General features: G+C 41.9%; 1 protein-coding gene across 1 annotated transcript in view; it reads left to right on the forward strand.

Annotated features, from left to right (window-relative positions):
• EXT2 (exostosin glycosyltransferase 2) overlaps positions 1–22,616 on the forward strand; it is a 124,143-nt gene that overhangs the window by 3,536 nt on the left and 97,991 nt on the right. The window contains exons 2-6 of the mRNA XM_069471268.1: positions 3,133–3,698; positions 4,640–4,729; positions 10,084–10,200; positions 19,183–19,378; positions 21,224–21,363. Of these exons, the coding sequence (XP_069327369.1) occupies positions 3,163–3,698; positions 4,640–4,729; positions 10,084–10,200; positions 19,183–19,378; positions 21,224–21,363 (1,079 nt within the window). The 5' untranslated portion in view covers positions 3,133–3,162. The remainder of the gene's footprint in view (positions 1–3,132; positions 3,699–4,639; positions 4,730–10,083; positions 10,201–19,182; positions 19,379–21,223; positions 21,364–22,616) is intronic.

Genomic DNA, 22,616 nt, shown 5'->3' on the forward strand with positions numbered 1-22,616 from the left:
GTTTCTTTAGATCCTCTGGGCTGCAGAGGTATCCACTTGTCTGTTGTAGAGGAGAGCAGCCTCTCTTTGCAGGACACTATGCAAAGCCCTCAGTTGAGGCAGTACCTTGCAAGATGATGCTTGTCCTCCTCAAGGTCTGCCTCCACCTCGCCTTAGGTCTCAGCATTGCCTGAGAGGGGAAGCGCAGTCCCTGGAAGGGTTAGTTGTAGGACCTGGCTGACGTGGACCAGCAGGGACGGGAGCAACTCGTGAGGGAGTGAATCTTGAGGGTGTTAGACCCAACGTGGGGGGAGTGGTGGAATATACAGGTGAATAGGAGAGAATCTATTGCCACAGGAGCATTCTCATGGTTCAGGATTTAATGACCTGGCGAGGACAACTGGACCTGGTCCTGATATGCTGCAGAGCAGGCTCCTGAAGCTTGGATGTGACAATGGTCGATACCAGTGGTTTTCAGCCAGGGGTGGGGAGGGGTGATGCTGCCTCCTCATGGGATATTTGGCAATGTCTAGATTTGCTTTTGTTTGTTACAACTGGGGGTTGCTTTTGGCTTCTACTGAGTAGAGGCCAGGGATGCTACTCAACTGCTTACGTTGTACTCAATAGCTTCCCACAAAAAGAATTATCTGGCCCTAAATATCAATGGTGCTGAGGTCAGGAAACCCTGGCCTGCAATAAATGAGGTGGAGGTATCAGAGCTCTTTTGGCAGAGTACTGAGGAAGGAATCAAAAGATTCAGGGAGGTGGAGATTTTAAATAGATTTATTAGGGAGTTAGAGATTTTAAATAGCTTTATTACTAAAGCCAGAGATGCACCACTTGCCTGTGTTCCTGGGAGGGGCCATTCCCTTCACTCTGGGAACACGGAATGCCCAGTGAGGGGACCAGTATCTTTGAGAAGCTCAGTGTTAGCTGTCCTTTGTAGGCCAAGGTTGACTTTAGGAGATGTTACCATGGAACTGGGTTCCCATGTATCATTGAGGATGACAAGAGTCTACACTACCAGAGGACAGGTGGTGGCAATTAATTATCAGAGACACGGTAGACATAGTACCCATAATGGGCAGCAGGGCCGGGCTCACAACCAGGAAATCGTGACCCACCATAGGGTGGGCCTGGAGGTGTTAGGGGGTGGGAGCAGGAGGGAGCATTCTGCTGGCTGTTGGAATACAGACAGGGTAAAGTAACTTGCATGCCCACATTTCTGTCATAGATCAGTTAGCATATATTGAGTGGCTGATGTGTGTACCCCAAAAGTGATAATCTTTAAGGTAAAAATGTATGAACTTTCATATGTGAGTCAGTGACAAGCAAATTCCTTGAGATGTTCCTGTTCATGGTCTCAGAGAGATACAACTTGAAATTATTGATGGCTGTTCAGCACATTTTACCCAAAAAGCTGACCATGATAGCAACATCCAAGGCTTGGTGGTACTTAGCTAGCTGGACAAGAAGCAGTTGTACCTGGTGGGGAGTGACGGGGAGAGCTCCATTTATCTGCAGTGAAGATAGTTGATAAACTGTACGATGGTCTATGAGCTTTTCAGTTGTTTCCCTTTATATTAATAGCTTTCCTGAAAGATCAGTGAGTAGAATGTGAGCATTTTGTAGATTGGGACTTTGACATGTGGAATGCCAGAGTAACTGGTTGCAGTGACTTGCTAAGTCTGTGACAGATGAGAGCCTTGAGCAACCACACTCAAGGCTCTGCCCTCCCCACACAGTATCTAGGCATCAGATGGGGGAGGTTTGTTTGAAAAGGACCTTAAATTGTGGTCTACAGGGGAACTCTACATTTTCAGAGGAGGATTAAAAATTTTTTTAAATTTCTCAGTTAGTGATGCTTATTGGCCTTTTCATTTATCTGTTGCTGTGTAACAAACCACCCCAAAACACAGTGGCTTAAAAAGTCGACAACGTATCATTTATTTGCTCATGGTAATGCAATCTATGTGGAGCTTCTTGGGGATGGCTCATCTCTGCACCAGTGGTTTGGGCTGGAGTCTCCCTGAGGTTCCCTTCCACTGGGAGCACCGCGAGCGTCCTTACAGCATTGCAGCTGGGATCCAAGAGGACCAAGGCAGAAGCTATAGGGTCTCTCAAGACCTGGGCTCAAAAGTCCCAGAATGTCACTTCAACCACATTTTCCTGGTCAGAGCAAATCACAAAGCTAGGCCAGGTTCAGAGGGAAGAGATGTATATTCTTTTAATTGGAAAAGTATTATGCACATTCATGGATGGGGAGAATTGTTGCTGTTCATCTTTGGAAATGGATCTACCACCTTGGCCTTTTCCTCCTTCCCACCTTCCCTCTTCCTCTTCTCTCTTCCCTCTCTTTCCCTTCCTACCTCCCTTTGTCTCTCCTGCCCCATTCCTTTCTTCCTTCCATCTCAATTTGCCAACTATCACCTTCATTATAAAACATCAATATATATTTTAAGATTAAAGATATATCTTTTCTTATTGATACCTATTTGCACTTTATTATACTTTCCTAGTGCTGTTCTTTACATTCTGCATTTTGGTATGGTTTTGTCTGTCTTCTCGCCCTCATTAGAATGTAGTAAGTTCCTCTGAGTAGGGTCTTTGCTTTCGTCTTTGTTTCCTTCACAGTGCATGGTAGGTGCTCCGTAATGGTTTGAATGAATAAATGAATGAAAACAGATTTTAGAATAACCAAGCATCAGTTTGTCCAGATGAATCATCATTCTATGTTAGGCAAATGTTTCAAAATAAAAACAAAATAACTCTCTTTAGCTTTTCCACTCTGATTTTTCTTCCTTGGTTGGTGCCCCTCTTCCTAGACCCCCACATTTGCCAGCTTATGATTTAAGCAAATATATATTTATAGGGTACAGTTATATTTTATGTAATATATCAATATTTACATTAATTATTTATACTTGGTATTAAATATTAAATTATATCATATACCATATATATTCATGTGTACAAATACATTATTAATATATATTTGTATATATTTATAAGAAATGTCAAAAATCCTCCTTTGTTATTCCATCCAACCACTCAGGGGAAAGAAGTAGGTAGGTTAAAAGTCGAACAGGCCTCTCACGTGTCATTTGCCACCCTAGATACTTGATTTTTCTTGTTTCTCTCCCTCATGACCAGGAGTGTGAGGAAGAGGCTGTCTGTGTCATTATGTGTGCGTCGGTCAAGTATAATATCCGGGGTCCTGCCCTCATCCCAAGAATGAAGACCAAGCACCGAATCTACTACATCACCCTCTTTTCCATTGTCCTCCTGGGCCTCATCGCCACTGGCATGTTTCAGTTCTGGCCCCATTCCATCGAGTCCTCGAGTGACTGGAATGCAGAGAAGCGCAGTGTTCGCGATGTGCCCGTGGTCAGGCTGCCGGCTGATAGTCCCATCCCAGAGCGGGGGGATCTCAGTTGCAGAATGCACACGTGTTTTGATGTCTACCGGTGTGGCTTCAACCCAAAGAACAAAATAAAGGTCTATATCTATTCTCTGAAAAAGTATGTGGATGACTTTGGTGTCCCAGTCAGCAACACCATCTCCCGGGAGTATAATGAACTGCTCACGGCCATCTCAGACAGTGACTACTATACTGATGACATCAGCCGGGCCTGCCTGTTTGTTCCCTCCATCGATGTGCTTAACCAGAACGCACTGCGCATCAAGGAGACAGCGCAAGCATTGGCCCAGCTCTCTAGGTAACTCACGCTTATACAGAGCCCCAGAGGTATTTGAATGGCCCTTCAGGGAACTAAAGGGAAGGAGAAAGATAGGAATGTTTCCGCTCTTGAGTTGGCTTCCCGATAGGAGGGGGTATGTATGAGCGACTGACTTGTAGCACGAGGCCTGTGTGTGAGCATCCGGCCTCTGTACCCCTGAAATCCGCTGTCTCTGGTGCTGCTGCTCTGGCTTCCCGACTTCGTAGAGTTTACAAAATAAGGGTGGCCCCTCTTCCATACTTCTCCTTTTAAATCTGAATACACTCCCCCTCATCTTATTACTTACGTAATACATGTTCACTATAAAATACAGGTAGGCAAAAAGAAGAATGTAAGATTTATTCTGAAATCCTGCCTATGAGAGATAAACGTTATTGATATTTTATGTTGGTTTTCAGTCATTTTTGTATAAGAAAATATAGATATACTTGCATGTATATGAACTTTTTTGGCAAGAACAGGATCACATGGTACATGCTCTGGCTGCCTTTTTCCCTTAACATAGCATGAATATATTTCTGAATAATTTCATGTTCTTTTACTATATAATTTTAAGGATTGTATAGTATTCCATTTTGTGGATGTTTCATAATATATTTAGCCAGCCTTTTATATTTTATTTATTTTTTTGTTTCTTTAACCAAATGGTGAACATTTAGGTAGTTTTCAGTTTGTTATTATTAGGAACAGTTCTATAGTGGACAAGCTTGAAGTATATATTCATTCACTTTTTTCTTTCAAGGAGCCAGACTGATATTTAGTATCTGATGTACTGTTGGGATTTCCAGGAATTTACTTTGCGTACCTAAGAAGTGGCCCTATTTGGGGTTAGGGATACTTGCTACTTGTTGTCCAGTAACTGACTCTTGTTTTTTCTTAGCTGACACATGAATTCTCCTACATGTTTAATTTCTTGATAGGTGGGATCGAGGTACAAATCACCTGCTGTTCAACATGCTGCCTGGAGGTCCCCCAGATTATAACACGGCCCTGGATGTCCCCAGAGACAGGTAGGCATATTTGGGGCTGTCCCTGAGGGTTAAGTAAATGCAAGATCCTTTCGTTCATGTGAAATTATATTCTTAAGCCTACTGGGACACACTTTGTGATAGGAATTGCTTATTAAACTAGAAAATTGTCCTAGGTGTTTCCCTCCTTAAGACATAGAATTGTTCAGATCTGCTTAAATCTGTTTTGGAAAACCAGTTAAAAAGCTTATGTCCTAGCATAGCCTCTAAAAAACTGTTTTCTTAGTCTGGGCTTTTGAGGGTAACATTCCCAGTCCCCAAGGACTGGTTCATGACTGGCTTGTGTCAGCTCTGTCTGAATTTAGGAGTGTTTGCTGAAAGTAGACCCACAGCTTACTGAGCGAAGAGGGAATGGATGTGTTAAAATGATACCTAAAGCCTATAATGTAGGGGGAAATGAGGGCACTCTGATGATCATTTCCTCTCTGTTGTTTCGGCCAGTAGGGTGCTTCCCTCCTGTCCCCCCTCCCTCTCTCCTTCCCTCCCTCCCTGCCTTCCTTCATAACCTTCCCCCCAGGCCCCCGCCAACCCCCCTCCTGCTGCCTTCTCTCCTTTAAGTAAAACCTACCAAATAGGCAGATGTGGTATGGGATGGCCATGATTGATGATTGTGACTTTGAGTTCACTTACTATATTTATCTGCCCTTCCATACACTGACTGAACCACTTTGGCCAGAGGCTTCTTGGAAAGCTCTGGAATGAGGTACTATTTAAGGGACCTTGGTTCAAGGCATTGAGGAAACCAGAAAGTGTGGGCTCTAGATAAGGGTCCTGGGCAATACTCAACGTATAGAAGTGTTAAAAGAGTATGAACTCATTTATCACTAGTCTTATTACAGCTGATGTTAAACTGACATCATTGTCACTGAAAAAGGTAACAGCCTAAGGTATCAGCCTGAGAACAGCTGTGTTCTCAACTAGTTAGAGGCTAACATTGCCATTTATGAAAATCTACACTTAGTAGTTTTCCCCACAGAATATTAAACCTAAACCCTCCTTGCTTTAAGTGATTATCTAGAGTCAGTTTTGAGTTTCTGTCTGGAAATACAATTATCACTAGAAGAGACAACCGCCCCAGGACCACCTCTCAGTGTTGGTGTAGAAACCATTGTGGACAATAGAGGGCAGTCTAGCTGCACAAATGCTATAGGATAAACGCAGGGTGATCCTGGATTTGATGGCTCTCAGGCCCAGCGAAGCTGTGTTTGTTTCTGAGTAGGCTACTTTTTATGGATTTGGTTGTTCTGGGGAAGTTAAATACTTCAGAGAACAGAGAAGGGAAGGAAAAGAGCTGTTAGGAATGCAATGTCTTCACCTCCTGTTCTGGGTTTCTTTTCAGAAGGGCTTCTTTCTGATTGGAGCATTTTTTTGTTGACATTTTGGCATATGTATTTGCATGGGAGATGGATTTCATTTTTATCGAGTGCACATGTTAAATGGGGTTTCATTTCTCTGTAGGAAGGTGTCAAGTAGACAGGAGAAGGTTTGATTCTTGCTAGTGTTTAGGTGTTAAGGATCAGGAAGGTTAAATTGTTTTTCCTATTCACGTATTTTTGGAAGTGATTATAGGCGATCCGATAGCAAGTAATGAATCACCATATAGTCCTCCTTTATCTTTGCTTGTAGGAAATTTCATTTTGAAACCTAGGTGGCCTTCTGGTTGGGGTAAGGAATAGTAGGTTTGTTTGTTAATTTTTCTTATCCTTTGTCCTTGCTCCTGGGTTCAGGAGGCAAGAACTATGAATGTAGAATGATTTTAGCAGAAACTGCAAGTGAGATTGTTTAGAAATCAGGAAACAGGTGGGCTAGATTAGACTGCTTTAAGATCTCCTAAGTCTAAAGTCATAGGTGTGATTACTTAAAAATTATTTTACTCAAAGAAATGCAAGGACCCAGACTAAAGGGAAATGTCTGCTCAGTGAATCTGTTTTTCATGCTGCTTAAATCTGTTTTTATTTCTCTTTTAATGTTTAAAAATCATATATGTGATATGCATATCTATTCTTTGTACAAGAGTTGAATAGTAGGCAAGTGTATAAAGAGTAAAATGTAACAATACTGTATATTTTTCTGGTCTTTTTTCTGTGGAGTTAGACACAAACACACACATACACATACACATCTTAATTTTAACTTAAGTGGGAGCATGTTATACCTCTTTAATGCCTTACTTAACTGATGTCATTTTCCTCAGATATGTTCTGTGATATTGTCACTACCTTGAATTTTTATCCTTTCTTTGCACGTATCTCTCACAAATTTCTACTTTTGTGGGTACAATGAACACTGTCCTGGTGGTGGACACACTGAAAGCCCCGACTTCAGCATTATAGAGCGTATCCATGTAACTAAAACTTTTGTACCCCGTTAATATTTTGAAATAAAAAAAAATTCTACCTTTGTGTAGGTGTATATTTATTTATTTAAACTTGCTACAGAAAATTTCAAACCTGTACAAAGAAGGGAGACTAAACCCTGTGTACCCACGGTCCAGCTTCAGTAATCATCACTTGAAGCCAGTCTTGTTTCATCTGTACCATGATCGGCTCCCCACCCCAACTAAATTATCTAAAAACAAATCACAGACGTTATATCATTACATCTGTAAATATTGCCCTGTGACTCTCTGCATGATACGGTTTTTTAAAAAACATAACTAACTACAATACTATTATCATACCCAAGAAAATTAATAGCAGTTCTTTAATGTCACCAAGTATTCACCAGATATCTAGCCATTGCTCAAATTCACCTGTCTCATAAATATCGTTTTGCAGTTTGCCTCAGTGAACAAATGAGGGTGGCCAATAGAATTGGCCAGGTCTTTTTTAGTTTTGTTTTTTGCAAAAGCTGAAGCTTTATATTTGAGGAATTTGCAGGCCTGATAACATGCATGGTAAAGGAAAGCAAAGGACAAACTTGCAGCATGACCGAGTTTAGGCTCTGTGAATGCTCAGATAGCAGAAGGGGGAGAACTGTGAGAAAATATGAGAAGAATGGAGTAGGACGGTGGAGAGGCCACGGGGAGGAAGCTGAGTGACCGAGGTGTCCTGGAGTCAGGGAGCCCTGCAAAGTGCTAAAAATGCTGGCGACCGCTTCTAGTTTTGTCATACTTGGCCTGGCGTGATCTGATCATCATATTAATACTTTTTTAGCTGCAAGTTTTCTATTCAGTCGCTTGCAACTTTGGAACTGATCTCTGATTTTGGGATACATAATGGGAAAACAGAATGTGCTGCTCAGAAATTCACTTTTCAGTCAATGCAAAACACGTGTTCTGTAAAGCAAGGGATGCTTACAATATTTTCTCCTTTATAATGTAATGGAAACCTGAGCGGAAGAAGATGCAGTAACTTAAAGTTGAAGTCTTGTCAGTAGCAGGGCGGGTGTGAGGCCAGTTTGCAGTTCGCCTAATTGCAGTCATGGTTCTTTCTGAGATCGCCAATGGGGATCGCACGTGTATGATTTTCTGCACGCTTCAGATTGCCGCTTTCCTGCTGCCACTGCAGAACAGCCACCTTACACCCCACCCCCCTCCAGAACAGGATAACAAGCTTGGGGCCCCAGGGACAGAATAACAGTAAAAGCTGGTGTGATATACACCTGCTTCCTTTCTCTTTGCATACGCACACGCTTGTCCTCTGGGGCTGTGGGTGTAATAGCCTAATCACCCGCGGCCCTGGCTTACCTGGCCTGCCTGGTGCCTGTATATGGGATCCGTGGCTGCCGCTCTGCACATAGGCCGTGGGGCCCGTACAGAGTCTGCTTGCCATCATGGTCATGGAACCCACCCAAATTCACGTTGGATGGATGCCGTGCTGCATGCTAATCAGGAAAAATAAGACCGTATGGTGGTGCTAAGGATAATCATTACATTTTACAGAGTACACTGGCAGCTGGAGAGGTTTTTAGCCTGCACATTACCTCACTCACCAGTTCTTGGTTTCATAAAGCTTAAACAAACAGAGTGGGATTTCCAGGGGTGGTTTGAAAATCTTTGAACTTAAACTGGTCATGTTAGAAGGGAATGTCGGTTGTCATCAGGGCAGGGAGGGGATTGGTAGCAATCAATACTGCAAAAATGTGGTTTCTCAGTTGAGACATTTTGGATCAGACTTTACAGTGCGTGCAACTGGCAAAACTCTGCCCCAGAAAGTGATTTCGATGGGTTTGGGGCCCCAGGGACAGAATAACAGTAAAAGTCAGTATGATATACACCTGCTTCTTTTCTCGGATGAAGTGTTGTTGTACTACTTGCTGGATCCAATTAAACCAGTGTGGTCACTGTTTTCTAATTAAGGAGAATAAAATCTAGCACAAACAAACTGCAAGGAAGCACAAAGCGTCCAATTCTGGATTCTGCTGCCTGTATAGGGAATTAGGTTAATAAGACTGTGTAGCTGGATTGGACAGTGAGAGCTGGTAGGGGCTGTGATTGACGTTTAGCTCTGGAACGAGAGTGGAAAGAACTGCTTGGGGCAAGGATTGGAGAGAGGCTGTGGTATGAGATGTGAGATGTGATACTTCCCAGCCCATTGTCTCCTGGGATTTCAGTCACTGGGTTGCTAAATGACTGCCCCAGGCTAGTCTTCCTATGCAAACCTATTATTATTCCTGTTACTGTAAATGTGCTTAAGGTTGAGGTATGACTGGGGAGAGGTGAATGGGATCTGAATGAGGTAGCAGAGGGGCTGTCTATAGGGTGTCTTCTGGGCTATGATGTGTTTTAACAAATGGGAAGTAAGGAAAGACTGTTTAGGACCTGGGGAAGGGTGGTAATTCAGGAATAGAATGCAGCTGGGGCCGGGCGCGGTGGCTCACGCCTGTAATCCTAGCACTCTGGGAGGCCAAGGTGGGCGGATCGTTTGAGCTCAGGAGTTGAGACCAGCCTGAGCAAGAGCGAGACCCCCATCTCTACTAAAAATAGAAAGAAATTATATAGACAGCTAAAAATATATATGGAAAAAAGTAGCCGAGCATGGTGGCACATGCCTGTAGTCCCAGCTACTTGGGAGGCTGAGACAGGAGGATCCCTTGAGCTCAGGAGTTTGAGGTTGCTGTGAGCTAGGCTGACGCCACGGCACTCACTCTAGCCTGGGCAACAGAGTGAGACTCTGTCTCAAAAAAAAGAAAAAAAAAAAAAAAAGAATGCAGCTGGGATGTCTGGGAGATGTGAATGTAAAACATTTAGCACCGTGTCTTTATAGGAAAGTGACTCAGTAACATTAGCTGTTGTTGATATTATGATTAAGATTCAATAATTCACTTTACACAGAACCTATCAGAATGAGGACCTTGTTTCTTTCTCATTGTTTGACAAAATCCTTTGCTTCCAGGGCCCTGTTGGCTGGTGGCGGCTTTTCTACGTGGACTTACCGGCAAGGCTACGATGTCAGCATTCCTGTCTATAGTCCACTGTCAGCTGAGGTGGATCTTCCAGAGAAGGGACCAGGGTAAGGTGCATTCAGGACAGCCAGCTGTGCCTTTACAGAATCTGTTAGGTGCTGTGAGGTTTAGTGTGGTGGGTATCGCAGTAATTGAAGCTTCAGTTATAGGCCAGGGTGCTTGAGGCTCCCGTCTTTCCGACCCCCAATCCAGTCCTGTTTATCCTACAGCGTTCTTTGTCTCAGTAAGTTCACAGTGCTATCTGCCAAGTTTTCCAAACCAGAAATCTATGTGGCGTGCTTAACTCCTTCCTCTTCTTTACTTCCTATATCAAAATTATAAGTCCTATTGATTCTATATTCTAAATATTTCTTACATCTGTCTGCTGTCTCCTCTACCTCTGCCCTAGACCAGGTGACTGCCATCCCTCCGTTGGATTGTAGAAATGGCGTACTATTTGGTTCTCTGCCTCTAGCTTTGCTACTCTTTGGTCTGCTCCTTGGTTTCACATTGCCCTTAGGATAAAGCCCAAACTCCCTAAAATGTCTTTTTTTTGTTTGTTTGTTTTTCTGAGACAGAGTCTCACTCTGTTGCCCAGCCTAGAGCAACGGAGTGGCCTGGAACCAAATTCTGAAACTTAGATTAGCCATTTGTTAGCAAATTCTGTTATTTAGACAATGTATAAAATCCAGGTGAATTTGAGACATTTTTTTCTCTATCCTTAGGCAAGTGCAAAGAAAAACTGAATGGTTCATGAACTTGTTACTTAGATCATCTTCTTGGATTTTTCTCATTTAGTAGACTCCCAGAGTTGACTTAATTTATTTTATTTTTTAATTGACATTAATTTATATACCATAAAATTCACTCTTGTAGTATGTACAATTTAGTGGTTTTTTAGTATATTCACAAAGTTGTGGGGCTATCATCAGCACTACTGCCTAATTCCAGAACATTGCATTGGTCCACAAATAAACCTCGTACCCATTAGCAGTCACTCTTTATCTCTGCCCCTGGCAACAATTATTAATCCACTTTCTTTCTGCACAGATTTGCCTATTCTGGACATTACCCATAAATATAATCATACAATAAATGGCCTTTTATATCTGTCTTCTTTAACTTAACATAACGTTTTCAAGGTTTATCCTTGTTGTAGCTTGGAATCAGTCCTTCAGTTCTTTCTTGGCTGAATAATATGTCATCATATGGATGTACCACATTGTGTTCATGTATTCGTTAGTTGATGGAAATTTGGGTTATTTCCACTTTTTAGCTATTATGAATAATGCTGCTATGAACATTCTTATACGAGTTTTTGTATAAACCTGTGTTTTCAGTTCTCCTAGTATATACCTAGGAGTAGAATTGCTGGGTCATATGGTAATTCTATGTTTAACATTTTGAAGAACTGCCAGACTTTTCCAAAGTGGCAGCACCATTCCCACCAGCAATGTATGAGGGATCGAATTTCTCTACTTCCTCGCCAACACTTGTTATTGTCTATGTCTTTGATTCTAGCCGTCCTAGTAGATGTGAAGTATTAATAGTATCTCATTTACCTAATGACTAATGTTGAGTATCTTTTTATGTGCTTATTGGCCATTTGTACAACTTCTTTGGAGAAATGTCTATTCAGATCATTTGACTATTTTTAAACTGGGTTATCTTTTTATTGTAGAGCTATAAAAATTCTCTATATATCCCAGATGTTAGACCTTCATCAGATATATGACTTGCAAATACTTTTTTCCTAGTCTATGAATTGCTTTTCATTTTCTTGATAGTGTCCTCTGGTGCACAAAAGTTCCCCAATTTTGATGAAGTCAAATTTATCTATTTTTTCTTTGGTTGCTTGCACTTTTGGTGTCATGTTTAAGAAACCATTTCCTAATCCAAGGACATGAAGATTTATACTTATGTTTTCTTCTAAGAGTTTTATAGCTTTAGCTCTTACATTTAGATTTATGGTTTATTTTGAGTTAATTTCTGTATGCAGTATAAAGTAGGATCCAAGTTCACTCTTTTGCTTGTGACTGTCCAGTTGTCTCAGCACCACTTATTGAAAAGACTATTCTTCTTCCATTGTGTTGGCACCCTAGTTGAAAATCAACTGACCATAAATAAATGGGTTTACTTTTGGATTCTCAATTATAATTTATTGGTCTATATATCCATTCTGTGCCAGTACCACACTGCCTTGATTACTGCAGCTTTGTGTTAAGTTTTGAAGTATGTAAGTGTGAGTCCTCCAACTTTATTCTTCTTTTTCAAGGTTTTTCTGACTATTCAAGGCCCCTTGCAGTTTAATTATTTTTGTTACAATGTAACTTCAGTAGGTATAAATAAAAAAAAACTCAACTCCTTGTGCTTATACAACTACAAAACTGAAACAAATTTACAAATTAAATACAAACATCTACAAAGCTAATAACATTCAGATTAGCATAATTAAATTTGATAGCTGAGGCTGTTTCTTTGAAATGGAATTGTATCTTTAAGGTGAATATGGAGTTAATTACAGATTCATTAGGATTGGTGTGCTTATATTGTTGCATGCTGGGTGATAAGTACTTTTCCTTACCACGTTTTCAACTTGAACCACTAGGAAGCTTCCCTTTATATAGCATTTGTGACATCATTTATCTTTATATGGTACTGATGCATCATTTATATTTTTTCCAACATTTTATTATGAAAATTTCTAAGCAGACAGCAAAGTTTAAAAAATTTTATAGTGAACATTATCTATACCCACCACCTAGATTCTATTTGCATTTTATTACACTTGCTTTATATGATTTACATTTTGTCTTCCTTTCATCTCTTTAGCCCACTAAATGCAAACTTGGACACTGAATTTTTTTTAGCAGTATTCATCATTAAATGCGAGCAAAAATATGCATATACTAATTTTTTTGATTACCATCAAATGAAAATGTAAAAGTAATTCTTACGGAGAAACCATAGACTAGAGAAACTGATATAGTTCAGTGCCCTGTTTTGAAGTTAGATTTTTATAATTGAGAAGGGGTAATCTATGTGGGCCCAGCTGGTATCTTTTGGGGCAGTACAAGTTTCTGTCATGTGCATAGGATCTTAATTTGGCATATTTACGTATCATGAGATGTAAATAACTGTAGTACGTGAGGAAAGAATTACTTCTCTGCTTGCTGCTTCTGTATTTACTTAGATTTAACACATTGACTGCCATACTAGAAAAAAAAATTTTTCCTTGGGGCCATGGTGTTTTATTACGAAAATAGAATAAAAACTTCGAGAACAAAATAATCCTTTCTAATTTAATGAAAAATTTGTTATTTTTTATTGTTTTCTGTGCATGGGTTATATGCAACTTGAAAAATAGTTCTCACAGCTCTCAAGGCAAAGAGACGTGAGTTACATATGCTTCACGAGGCCCCAGGCTTAAAACTAGCGTGAGTTAAATACAACTCACATGGCAGTTAATGTGTTAAGTCAGTTGTGTGATTAAAATTTTTCTTTACTCTTTCCTTTTTTTTCCTGAAGTTGTTCTGGAAGTTACTTAGTTCAGTTCACTTCAAGTTGAGCCTTTATTGAAGGCCTATTTGGACCAGGTATTGGGCTAGGTTGGTGATTCTCAATGGGAGAATGATTTTGTCCTCTAGGGGACATTTGGCAATATATAGACATTTTTGACTGTCATGATTGTAGGGGTGTGTGTCAGAGTCTCCCCAAGATTACCTCCAGTATTATGGTTTGCCAGGAGGACCCACAGGACTCAGCATATAATTGTACTCATGGCTCTGATTTATTACAGAGGAAGGATGCAAAACACAGTCAGGAGAGGTCAAAGGTGCTTGGGAGAAAGTCCAGGGAAACCAGGGACAAGCTTCCAAGTGCCCTCTTCCAGTGGAGTCACACAGGACCTGCTTAATTCCCCCAGCAGCACTTGTGAGATGTTGTCAACCAGGGAAGCTTGTCAGAGACTCAGTGCCCAGGACTTTTCTTGGGAGCTGATTGTATAGGCTGTCTTTGCCTGGCACATGCCAAACTTCCATACTCCCAGAAGGAAAGCACGTGTTCAGCATAAACCACATTGTGCGAACAGTTTGGGCACAGTGAGCTACTCTTACCAGTTCTGGGGATGATGGAAGCCCTCCCCAAATCCAGGTTTCCAGATGCCAGCCAAGGGCCAAACTTACAAGCAAGCCTTTCAAAGAACAGCAGTCAGGCCTGCTATGTTAACTGCTTTCTGCACGGTGCAGTCCCCCGCAACCGCGAATTCCTGGGTCCAAATGTCAGAGAAACCCGGGGTAAGGCAGAGAGTGAGCATGTGAGGAGCAGTCAGTCTGTGGGGACAGCTCACTGCCTCTGGGCCTCTGTCTTTCTCAACGCATCTTTGTTGAGACCATTAGACTAAACTCTCTCTTTATTATCTATTCTCGCTAATATAATCTGGCTCCCTTATGTTGGTTTATGAGTCTTACTTCCCTTCAGATTTAATCCAGGGAAGAAAACACTGAAAAGAACAGATTTAGTGAGAGTGAAACACAGGAGAACAAACCACTCCGAACAGTGAAAATCATTTTCAAGTAATTTAGTTTCAGATGTTTAGATGTTTAGTTTCAGATTGGTGGTATTTTCTTGGCAATTTAATCTTTGCTATTTTTATATATAATTTGAAATTAAGATCTTTAACTAGATCCTTTAAGGTTTCTGTTAGTTTATGAAGTTCTGTGATTCAATAACCCCATAAATAGCCAGTTTATCTTCCGGGTAGCGCGGAAAGGTAAAGGCTGCATTGGGCGTGATCCTACCTCTGCTGGCCAGTGGATGCATCGCTGCAACTTGGCTTGGGCCCACACCCTCCATTTCCCTGCCAGCTTGCAGGCTTGTGTTACTTTTAGAGAGAATCCCCAACCCCACGCCTCCCCCCCAAAACAAAAAAAAAGGTAAAGACACGTTTCAGACTCGTTACCCTTCCAGGAGCTTGGGAGAAGGCAGGGTGGGCCACCTCATGGCAGCATTTTGGGTTTGTTGCTCTTTGTGAGAGTTGCTGTTTAAGGGAATTCCCACATCTCTTGAGGGCTACACAGAATAGCGAGAGCTTTGTTTTTGTTTTTATTTTAAATCTCTCTGAGTATTTTTTCAATGGGAAGCTGAGGATTGTTGCTATTGATAGCTTCTTCTCACAGCTGTGTTGGCCTCAGCTGGAATTCTTGTCATTTTCCTTCTAAAAGGAACTAAATTGGGAGTTTACAACTGTTACTATTGAGGGAGGCTTCAAGTTCTCAGCGTGGTTTTGCTTAAACTTAGATGTCAGCGCTGCTGGGAGGAAACATGAAAGTCAGAGCTAGTAATTTTAGTCTTTAAAAGAAAAACAAATCGACCTTAAAATTTTGTTTGCTTAAAACTAAAATGGCCATGCTCCATCACCCGTGTGTCAGGTCAGGGAGAGCCAGCGTGCAGCAGGGGGAACAGTTTTAGACTCATTTACATCTGCACACTTACGATGAAATGGAGCAGCTGAAGCGTGGGGATCCAGTGATCCTGGTAACTCAATGTCTGAAACAGAACTTCATTTCTTAACAGTGAAATCTAACCCAGAGTCTTTCTTTACTCAAGAGTTTCTTTGAGCACCATACATTAACATCTGTATTTATTTCTACATCTATAAGATAGATATCTATCTATTTATGTATATTGAAAACCATGCCTTCATATCCGTATCTCTAATTCCATCCAACACTGCAGGGGCATCCTGGTTTTCTCTCTTTCCATATTTGTACCTGCCTTCTCTGACCGTGAGAAATCTGGCTCCCGTTATCCTCAGTATCTTATTTGATCAACCCTCTTCTTATAGGTAATCAAATATCTATTGCCGCCACTGCCCCCCACACTGCACAGATGCCCTCCTTATCCCCATTCAGACTCTGACCCCCACACTGTGCTGCTGTCTCACCCCACCCCCAGCACAGATGCCCTCCTCACACTTCTTGGGTTCCAACACTGGGGTGATGCTGTCATTGCCGTCATCTTCCCCACAACTTGAGCACCCTTCTCAGCCTGCCCAGGCTCTAACCCTCTGTTCTGGGCTGCCCAGATGCCCTCCTAACCTCACCTGATCTCCAGCATCCCATGCTGGGTTGCCACAGCTACCCCATACACTTGCCCCCGGTGCAGAAGCCTTCTCCCTTGTAGGGCTCTGAAACCATGTACGAGTCCACCTCCTTGCTCTTCCCCCAAGCAGAAGCTCCCACCCCACCAGGGCTTTGACATTCATGTGTTCCATCTTCTCCCCCATCCCACCATGCAGAAATGCCCTCTTCCGTCTGGGGCTCCAACACTCAACGCCCTCCTGCACGGACACCCTTTTCACCCTTCTTGGAGTCTCATGTGCCTATTATTCTGGACAATGGAGAGCTCTAGCTTTGTGCTATCAGCTCTACTTAAATATTCACAGAAAGGCTCCAGAAACATTCATGGGCTCCATCATACAGCCAGGGTCTTATGAATCGGAAAGACCTTTTGAGACCATTTATCTCTAACTTAATGTATGACCTTTCACTGTAACTTTTTAATGACGTTTTCTGATGTATGTTAAAACTCACCACCTCACAAGACAGTCCATTTCATTTTCAAATAGTCTTAATTGTTAAGGTGGTTTCCCTGCTTGTACTGTGGGTTTGACTATAAATCTTCCTCTTGTTTAAACAGACAAGTTTGATTCACAAATAATTTTAATGGTGATAGTGTTTACGTTGAGGTGAACTGAGAGTGCTCTCTGTATGATCTGATGATCTTGCTATCACTAAGTCATAACTTCCGAAAATTAATACTTTTACAAAAGAAAAATTATTGAGGCCCAGGGCTGAGAATAGAATCTAAAAGTCTGTTTCAACGTCTACAAGGAGTACTTTTGGCTGTAAATACTCAACATATTGTGTAATAGATTGTAATTTAGGAGGAAATTGACCAGGAAGGAGAAACCAGTCTGCACGGCTGATCCAAACTGTTTCCCTGATGGACTGGGGTTGCTGTTCCGTATCTTTCTTATCTTCTCTTAACCTTACCCTGGCTCTGGATCTCAGCCACCTCCTGGGGCAGCTCCATCAAATAGAACTTTCTGGTGAGGACATGGGCTCCATTTGTGCTGTCTGGTAGCCACTAGCACATGTGGCTATTGAGCGTTGGAAACGGGGCTAGAGTGATGGAGGAACTGAACTTTTAATTTTATTTCATATTTAGTTTAAATCCATATGGCCACATGTGGCTAATTGCTATTGGACAGTGAAGTTCTAGGGAATCTGCTGGTCCCTTTTATTCTGAACTGTGATGCAGCAAATACTCTTTTGCCCTTAGTTCAGTTGAATAAAGAAATCTCCAGAAGAAATGGTCCTGAGGGTTTCAAAGCAATCTGGCAGTGGTACCTGTTGCTCTGTTCTCTGGAGTTTATTTTCGTATCTGGCTGGCTAGGTGGGTGTTCACCTTCTCACTCATTGCTTTATGTGTTTTAGACCTGAAGCTTAATGCTCTGGAGGTGACCTTCTCAGTTAGGGAATAATTATTCTTTGGCCACAGGTATATGGCTGTCAAATGGCAAGATCACATAAGGTGCTCCCCAGCTAGAACCTCCAGACAAGTCTAAGTAACTAAGGAAAAATAACACTTACCCTTCTTTTCTCTTCAAAGCCAAGAAAGAGAGAGAGAGAGAGAGAGAGAGAGATGGGTTCACAAACTCTAGGTTTTTAGTCCATTCTTATGCACAGCCTGATACTGGCTTGCCTGGGGGCATTGCCTGTGAGATACATCACCAGTGTTTTCCTTGACCTGCACCAGTTTGAGCTGGATTTAAGTGACTACAGCTTCTGGGTCTGATGAGCATTTCATTTCTTCATGGAACCTGCTTTGTATGATTCTTCTGTTTGCCAGTGATTTCTAGTGGTCTCTTATCCTGTACAGGTTGGGTATCCCTTATCCAAAATGCTTGGGTCTAGAAATGTTTCGGATTTTGGATTTTTTTGGATTTTGGAGTATTTGCATTATACTTTTGGTTGGGCATCCCAAATCCGGGAATCAGAAATCTGAAATGCTCCAATGAGCATTTCTTTTGAGCATAAGTTGGTGCTCAAAAGTTTTGGATTTTGGAGCTTTTTGGATTTTAAGTTTTTGGATTTGGGATGCTCAACCTGTGTAGCCTTTATGCTCTGTACCCTCTCTGCTTGTGGGAGCCTTGCCTTCAAGGAGGGACTTAGTTACCGTCTGGTCTCCCCGAAATTTTCTCCTTGACTTCAGGCTTACTAACTGTGTTGCTCATATTTGTCTCCTGTGGAGATCCACATGGCACTAGACCCTTGGAAATCCTTTCTTCCTTCCACTTTCCTTTACACATCCTTACTGTCCAGATGTTAAGATGTTTCATGCTTTGGTGAAGACAGTTTTTTCTCCTTCTTGGTTTCAACTACCAATTCGGTCTTCCTCCTGTTGATGTGGGTTCGATGATGGGGACTCTTTCCCTGGAGCCTCTCCCTAGCACAGGGATGCCATTTGACAGCCAGAAGCAGACTTGCACAAAACTCTTTGGATTGGACAGCCAGTGCTTCCTGTCAAACTTCCTTCTCTCCCTATTTGAGGAATGCAGCCAGCTCTCAGCTCCTTTTCAGATCAGAGACTGAGATATAACTAAAGATAACATTTTGATGGTCTTTGCAAATTACCAGTCAACTCATCAGTTTCTCTCTTTCTCTATACACACACGTATTTATAGCATACTTTTAAGCTTGGCATATTGTGAGCATTTCCTCACAATATTAGGAACTCTTCCTAAAGACAATTTTTTTATGATTGCATAATATTTCAACACGAGTGAATCATACCTTACTCTCTTATAGTATATAATATGTTAAATATTTACTAGTGCTACAGAGTATAATTTCAAAAAAATAATCAGTGGATGTCAAGACTGGTAAGGAAACACTTACCTGCCCTAAGTTCAATATCAAACTTTGTCTTACCTTGACTAACATACCAGCTGCAAATTTCCAGTCACCTGTTTCTTTCCCTTGTAGTCCTCGGCGACACTTCCTCCTGTCATCTCAGATGGGTCTCCATCCTGAGTACAGAGAGGACCTGGAAGCCCTCCAGGCCAAACACGGAGAGTCGGTATTGGTGCTTGATAAGTGCACCAACCTCTCAGAGGGCGTCCTTTCTGTGCGTAAGCGCTGCCACAAGCACCAGGTCTTCGATTACCCCCAGGTGCTGCAGGTAAGTGTCATTCATTGTGTCTCTCAAGGCTCAGTAGAGGTCGTTTCTACAGGGTAAAATTGACCCCAACACACTGGAGTTGTTTTCTACATGCAACTAGAATTACCAAAGGGGGAAGGAAATGTAGTACTGCTCTTTGCTGGATATATAGACCTTCAGGGGCTTGCATATGTGGTGTATTGTGTTTTGCAAAGCTGCTTGGTCTATGAGAGTTCATACTCCTTTGAAATATTCATTATACTTCAAAAACGCAAATCGGGTAGATTTACAAAGAAGCCACATAGACAAACCTGGCACATGTATTAATATCTTGCTTTTACCCCTGTATTCATAAGCTATTCCAGAGAAATTCCCTTCTTTTAGGTGACAACTTGCATCTCCTGGCCAGGCTGGCCCACAAGGCCACAGTCAGCTTTCCTTGGCAGTAGAGGGCTGTTTTGGTCGTTTATATCATTTTGATTTTGGGTGTTCTTTACTACCGTTAGTGTGTCCTGCCAGTCCTTCACTTCCATCTTGGGAATGGCTGTGCTTCCATAACTATGGGCAAAGCAGTCCCTTTGGGGCTATTTTATAAGCAGGATATTTGACATTTCAAGGGTATGGGGGCTAGGAAAGGAGAGATTGAGCTTTGTTCATTAAAATACACAGGTTAGTTCAAGGAGAAATATCAAGGAGCTGGTGTGATTTTTCTTTTTTTTTTTGGATCTCCAGAGAGCTAGCCCATACTGAGATTGTTAAAATACTTTCTCTCAAAAAGTTCTGCATCTCTTGTGGAATGTCTGACTGATAACAGCGGTGATGTGAGCAGGAGTATTTATAGTAACCTTTGTCTAGACAGGAAAAGTGGATATCAGAACGTGCGTCCACATCTGGATGCCAACTCTTGAGGCCGGGCGGAGCTTTGCACCTGCGCCTCCCGGCGCCGTGGCGGACCCTCTTCTCCCACCCGTGCTGCTTTTCTCCCTTATCCCCAGAGGAGTTTGGAAAATTGAGTTTCTTTATAGTTATTTCTGAACTTTCCTTTTCTCTAGCTTTACAGATTAGATAGTGTTTTTTTTAAAAAACCTTTTTAAAAATTCTTCTGAAGAGGCAAAAACTGGGAGAACCCAAGTGCTAGAGAATTAGAGTCTCTCTTCATTTTGGTTTACCTATTGCAACAATTTTGTCCTGGACACCTCTCCTTGTCCCAAGTATTCCCCACATTGAGGGGTTTGAGGGAGTGAACAAAGAAGAAATTTTTTGAGATTTTGCTTTTGTTAGATTTGTTTCCAAATAGAACATTTCTGTCTTAATATCTTTTCAAATGCATTGCATTCATGAAATGAATATATTCTCTATACGAAGCACACCGCAAGCTGCTATGGGGAGTAGAAAGATGAAAAGAGATTTGATACCTTCCCTTTAGGGGGTCCCCTAGAGAGCCCGAAATTCCCAGACAAAATCATTCCATTCCAAGGTAGGCTGAGGTGAGAACTGTAAGTGATGTTCAGACACTGTGCCATGGTGTGTTTACATCGCACACTAGGGCTAAAAGAAACCCATCTTCAGGACGTCACATTGCTGAATGTCCAGGGGAGACTTTGACGTTGGTATTGAACATTTTCAGAATGCCAATAGCGGTGGCATTGATGTAACACTGAAGAGTGGAAATACAAAACATTGCAACCAGTTAAGCTTTTCAGATTTTACAGGTGTGAGGTGTTGTTATCTTTGGCATTTTTGTGTCAAGATGCCCCAGTATTGCTTGGCTTCAACCCTTGAGGGAAGTTGAAGGTCTGCCAGATCAAAGCAAGTGGATCAATAAAACTGTTTGGTAATCCCCTCCCTCTCTTCATATTCCTGCAGGAGGCTACTTTCTGTGTGGTCCTTCGTGGAGCTCGGCTGGGCCAGGCGGTACTGAGTGATGTGTTACAGGCTGGCTGTGTCCCAGTTGTCATTGCAGACTCCTATGTTTTGCCTTTCTCTGAAGTTCTTGACTGGAAGAGGTGGGTATTACCTTCTAGTAAACTCTAGACTAGTGGTTCTATGTGTATTAGAAATAAAAAGCCCCTTAGGTAATTGGAATGTATACCAAGGTTTGAGAGCTACTACAAAGCCTAAAGTAACACTGTCTGCCCCTTAACAGAAAATGATTATACCCCGAGCCTAGAACAGTGGTTTCCAACTATGACTGCAGAGTAGATGCACCTGGTGAGCTTTTAATAAACAAACAAACAAAAAAAGCCTGGCCTTATCCCTGGGGATTCTGAATGTGAAAGCTCCCAGGTAATTCTGATCTTTAGCCACAGTTGAGAACCACTGTTCTAGAATCTCTGTCAAGTTTGCATAATATACTAGCCAGAAGTGGAGAGCCTCTTTGTGGATGAAAGCTTAGAAACATTCCCAGTGTACAGGTGGACCAAAATAGATATTCCTTGGTGTTGCCTATATTAACACCGTAATTAATGGGATAGCACTCGATTCTCGTGTTTCATTTTTCCAAGACTTTGAAGGTTGAAGATTACTGAAAATTAATTCCATTTGTATATCTCTCAGTCTTGTCCTCGCCTCAAATGCTTAATTGCTTTCTCCTCTCCCAACTTTTTTGATATTTTAAGTCCAATCACATTTGTACAATTTAAATATCACTAATTAATTCATTCGTCTCACGTTGATTGGAAAGCCTGTTGTGAATAACATAGATTCTGTTTCTGAGGAGGCTAGAATGTACTGAGGGAAGACAGACCGAGGATTCTAATGTCTTTGGTAAATGCCATAGTAGATGCATGCAGGGGGCCCTGGCCGCCCAGAAGAGAAGAGGGAGCCAAACTCCGCTTGAAAGAGGAGAGTATGTGGTGCTTCTTTATACCGTAGAGGAGTGATGAGCCACTTCCAGCATTAATCTACTTATGACAGCATTTATTGAGTACCTTTTATTTGCTAGGCACCGTGTCAGGTATAGGGAGACAAAGATGATCGAGGCCAAACCGTTCTTCTAGAAGGCTCATGGTTTAGTGGTGGAAGATAGACAAGTAAACCAGCATTTGGCAAATCCTGTGATGAGATGCAGCCATGACTGGCTGGGATGGTAGGAGGAGAGGGAGAGGGAGACACATGCCGTTGTTGGCAGTGGGATTGGTGAGGGCTTCTCAGAGGCAGTGACTCCCAGCTGAGTCTGAAAGGACATTTCTATGAGAATCTAGATCTGCTTGATTAGTGGTAGTTATGGATGAGTGGTGGAAGGGCTTTGGATTTGAAG

This window comes from Eulemur rufifrons, chromosome 6 (genome assembly GCF_041146395.1).
Source record: "Eulemur rufifrons isolate Redbay chromosome 6, OSU_ERuf_1, whole genome shotgun sequence".
Classification (NCBI taxonomy): Eukaryota; Metazoa; Chordata; class Mammalia; order Primates; family Lemuridae; genus Eulemur; species Eulemur rufifrons.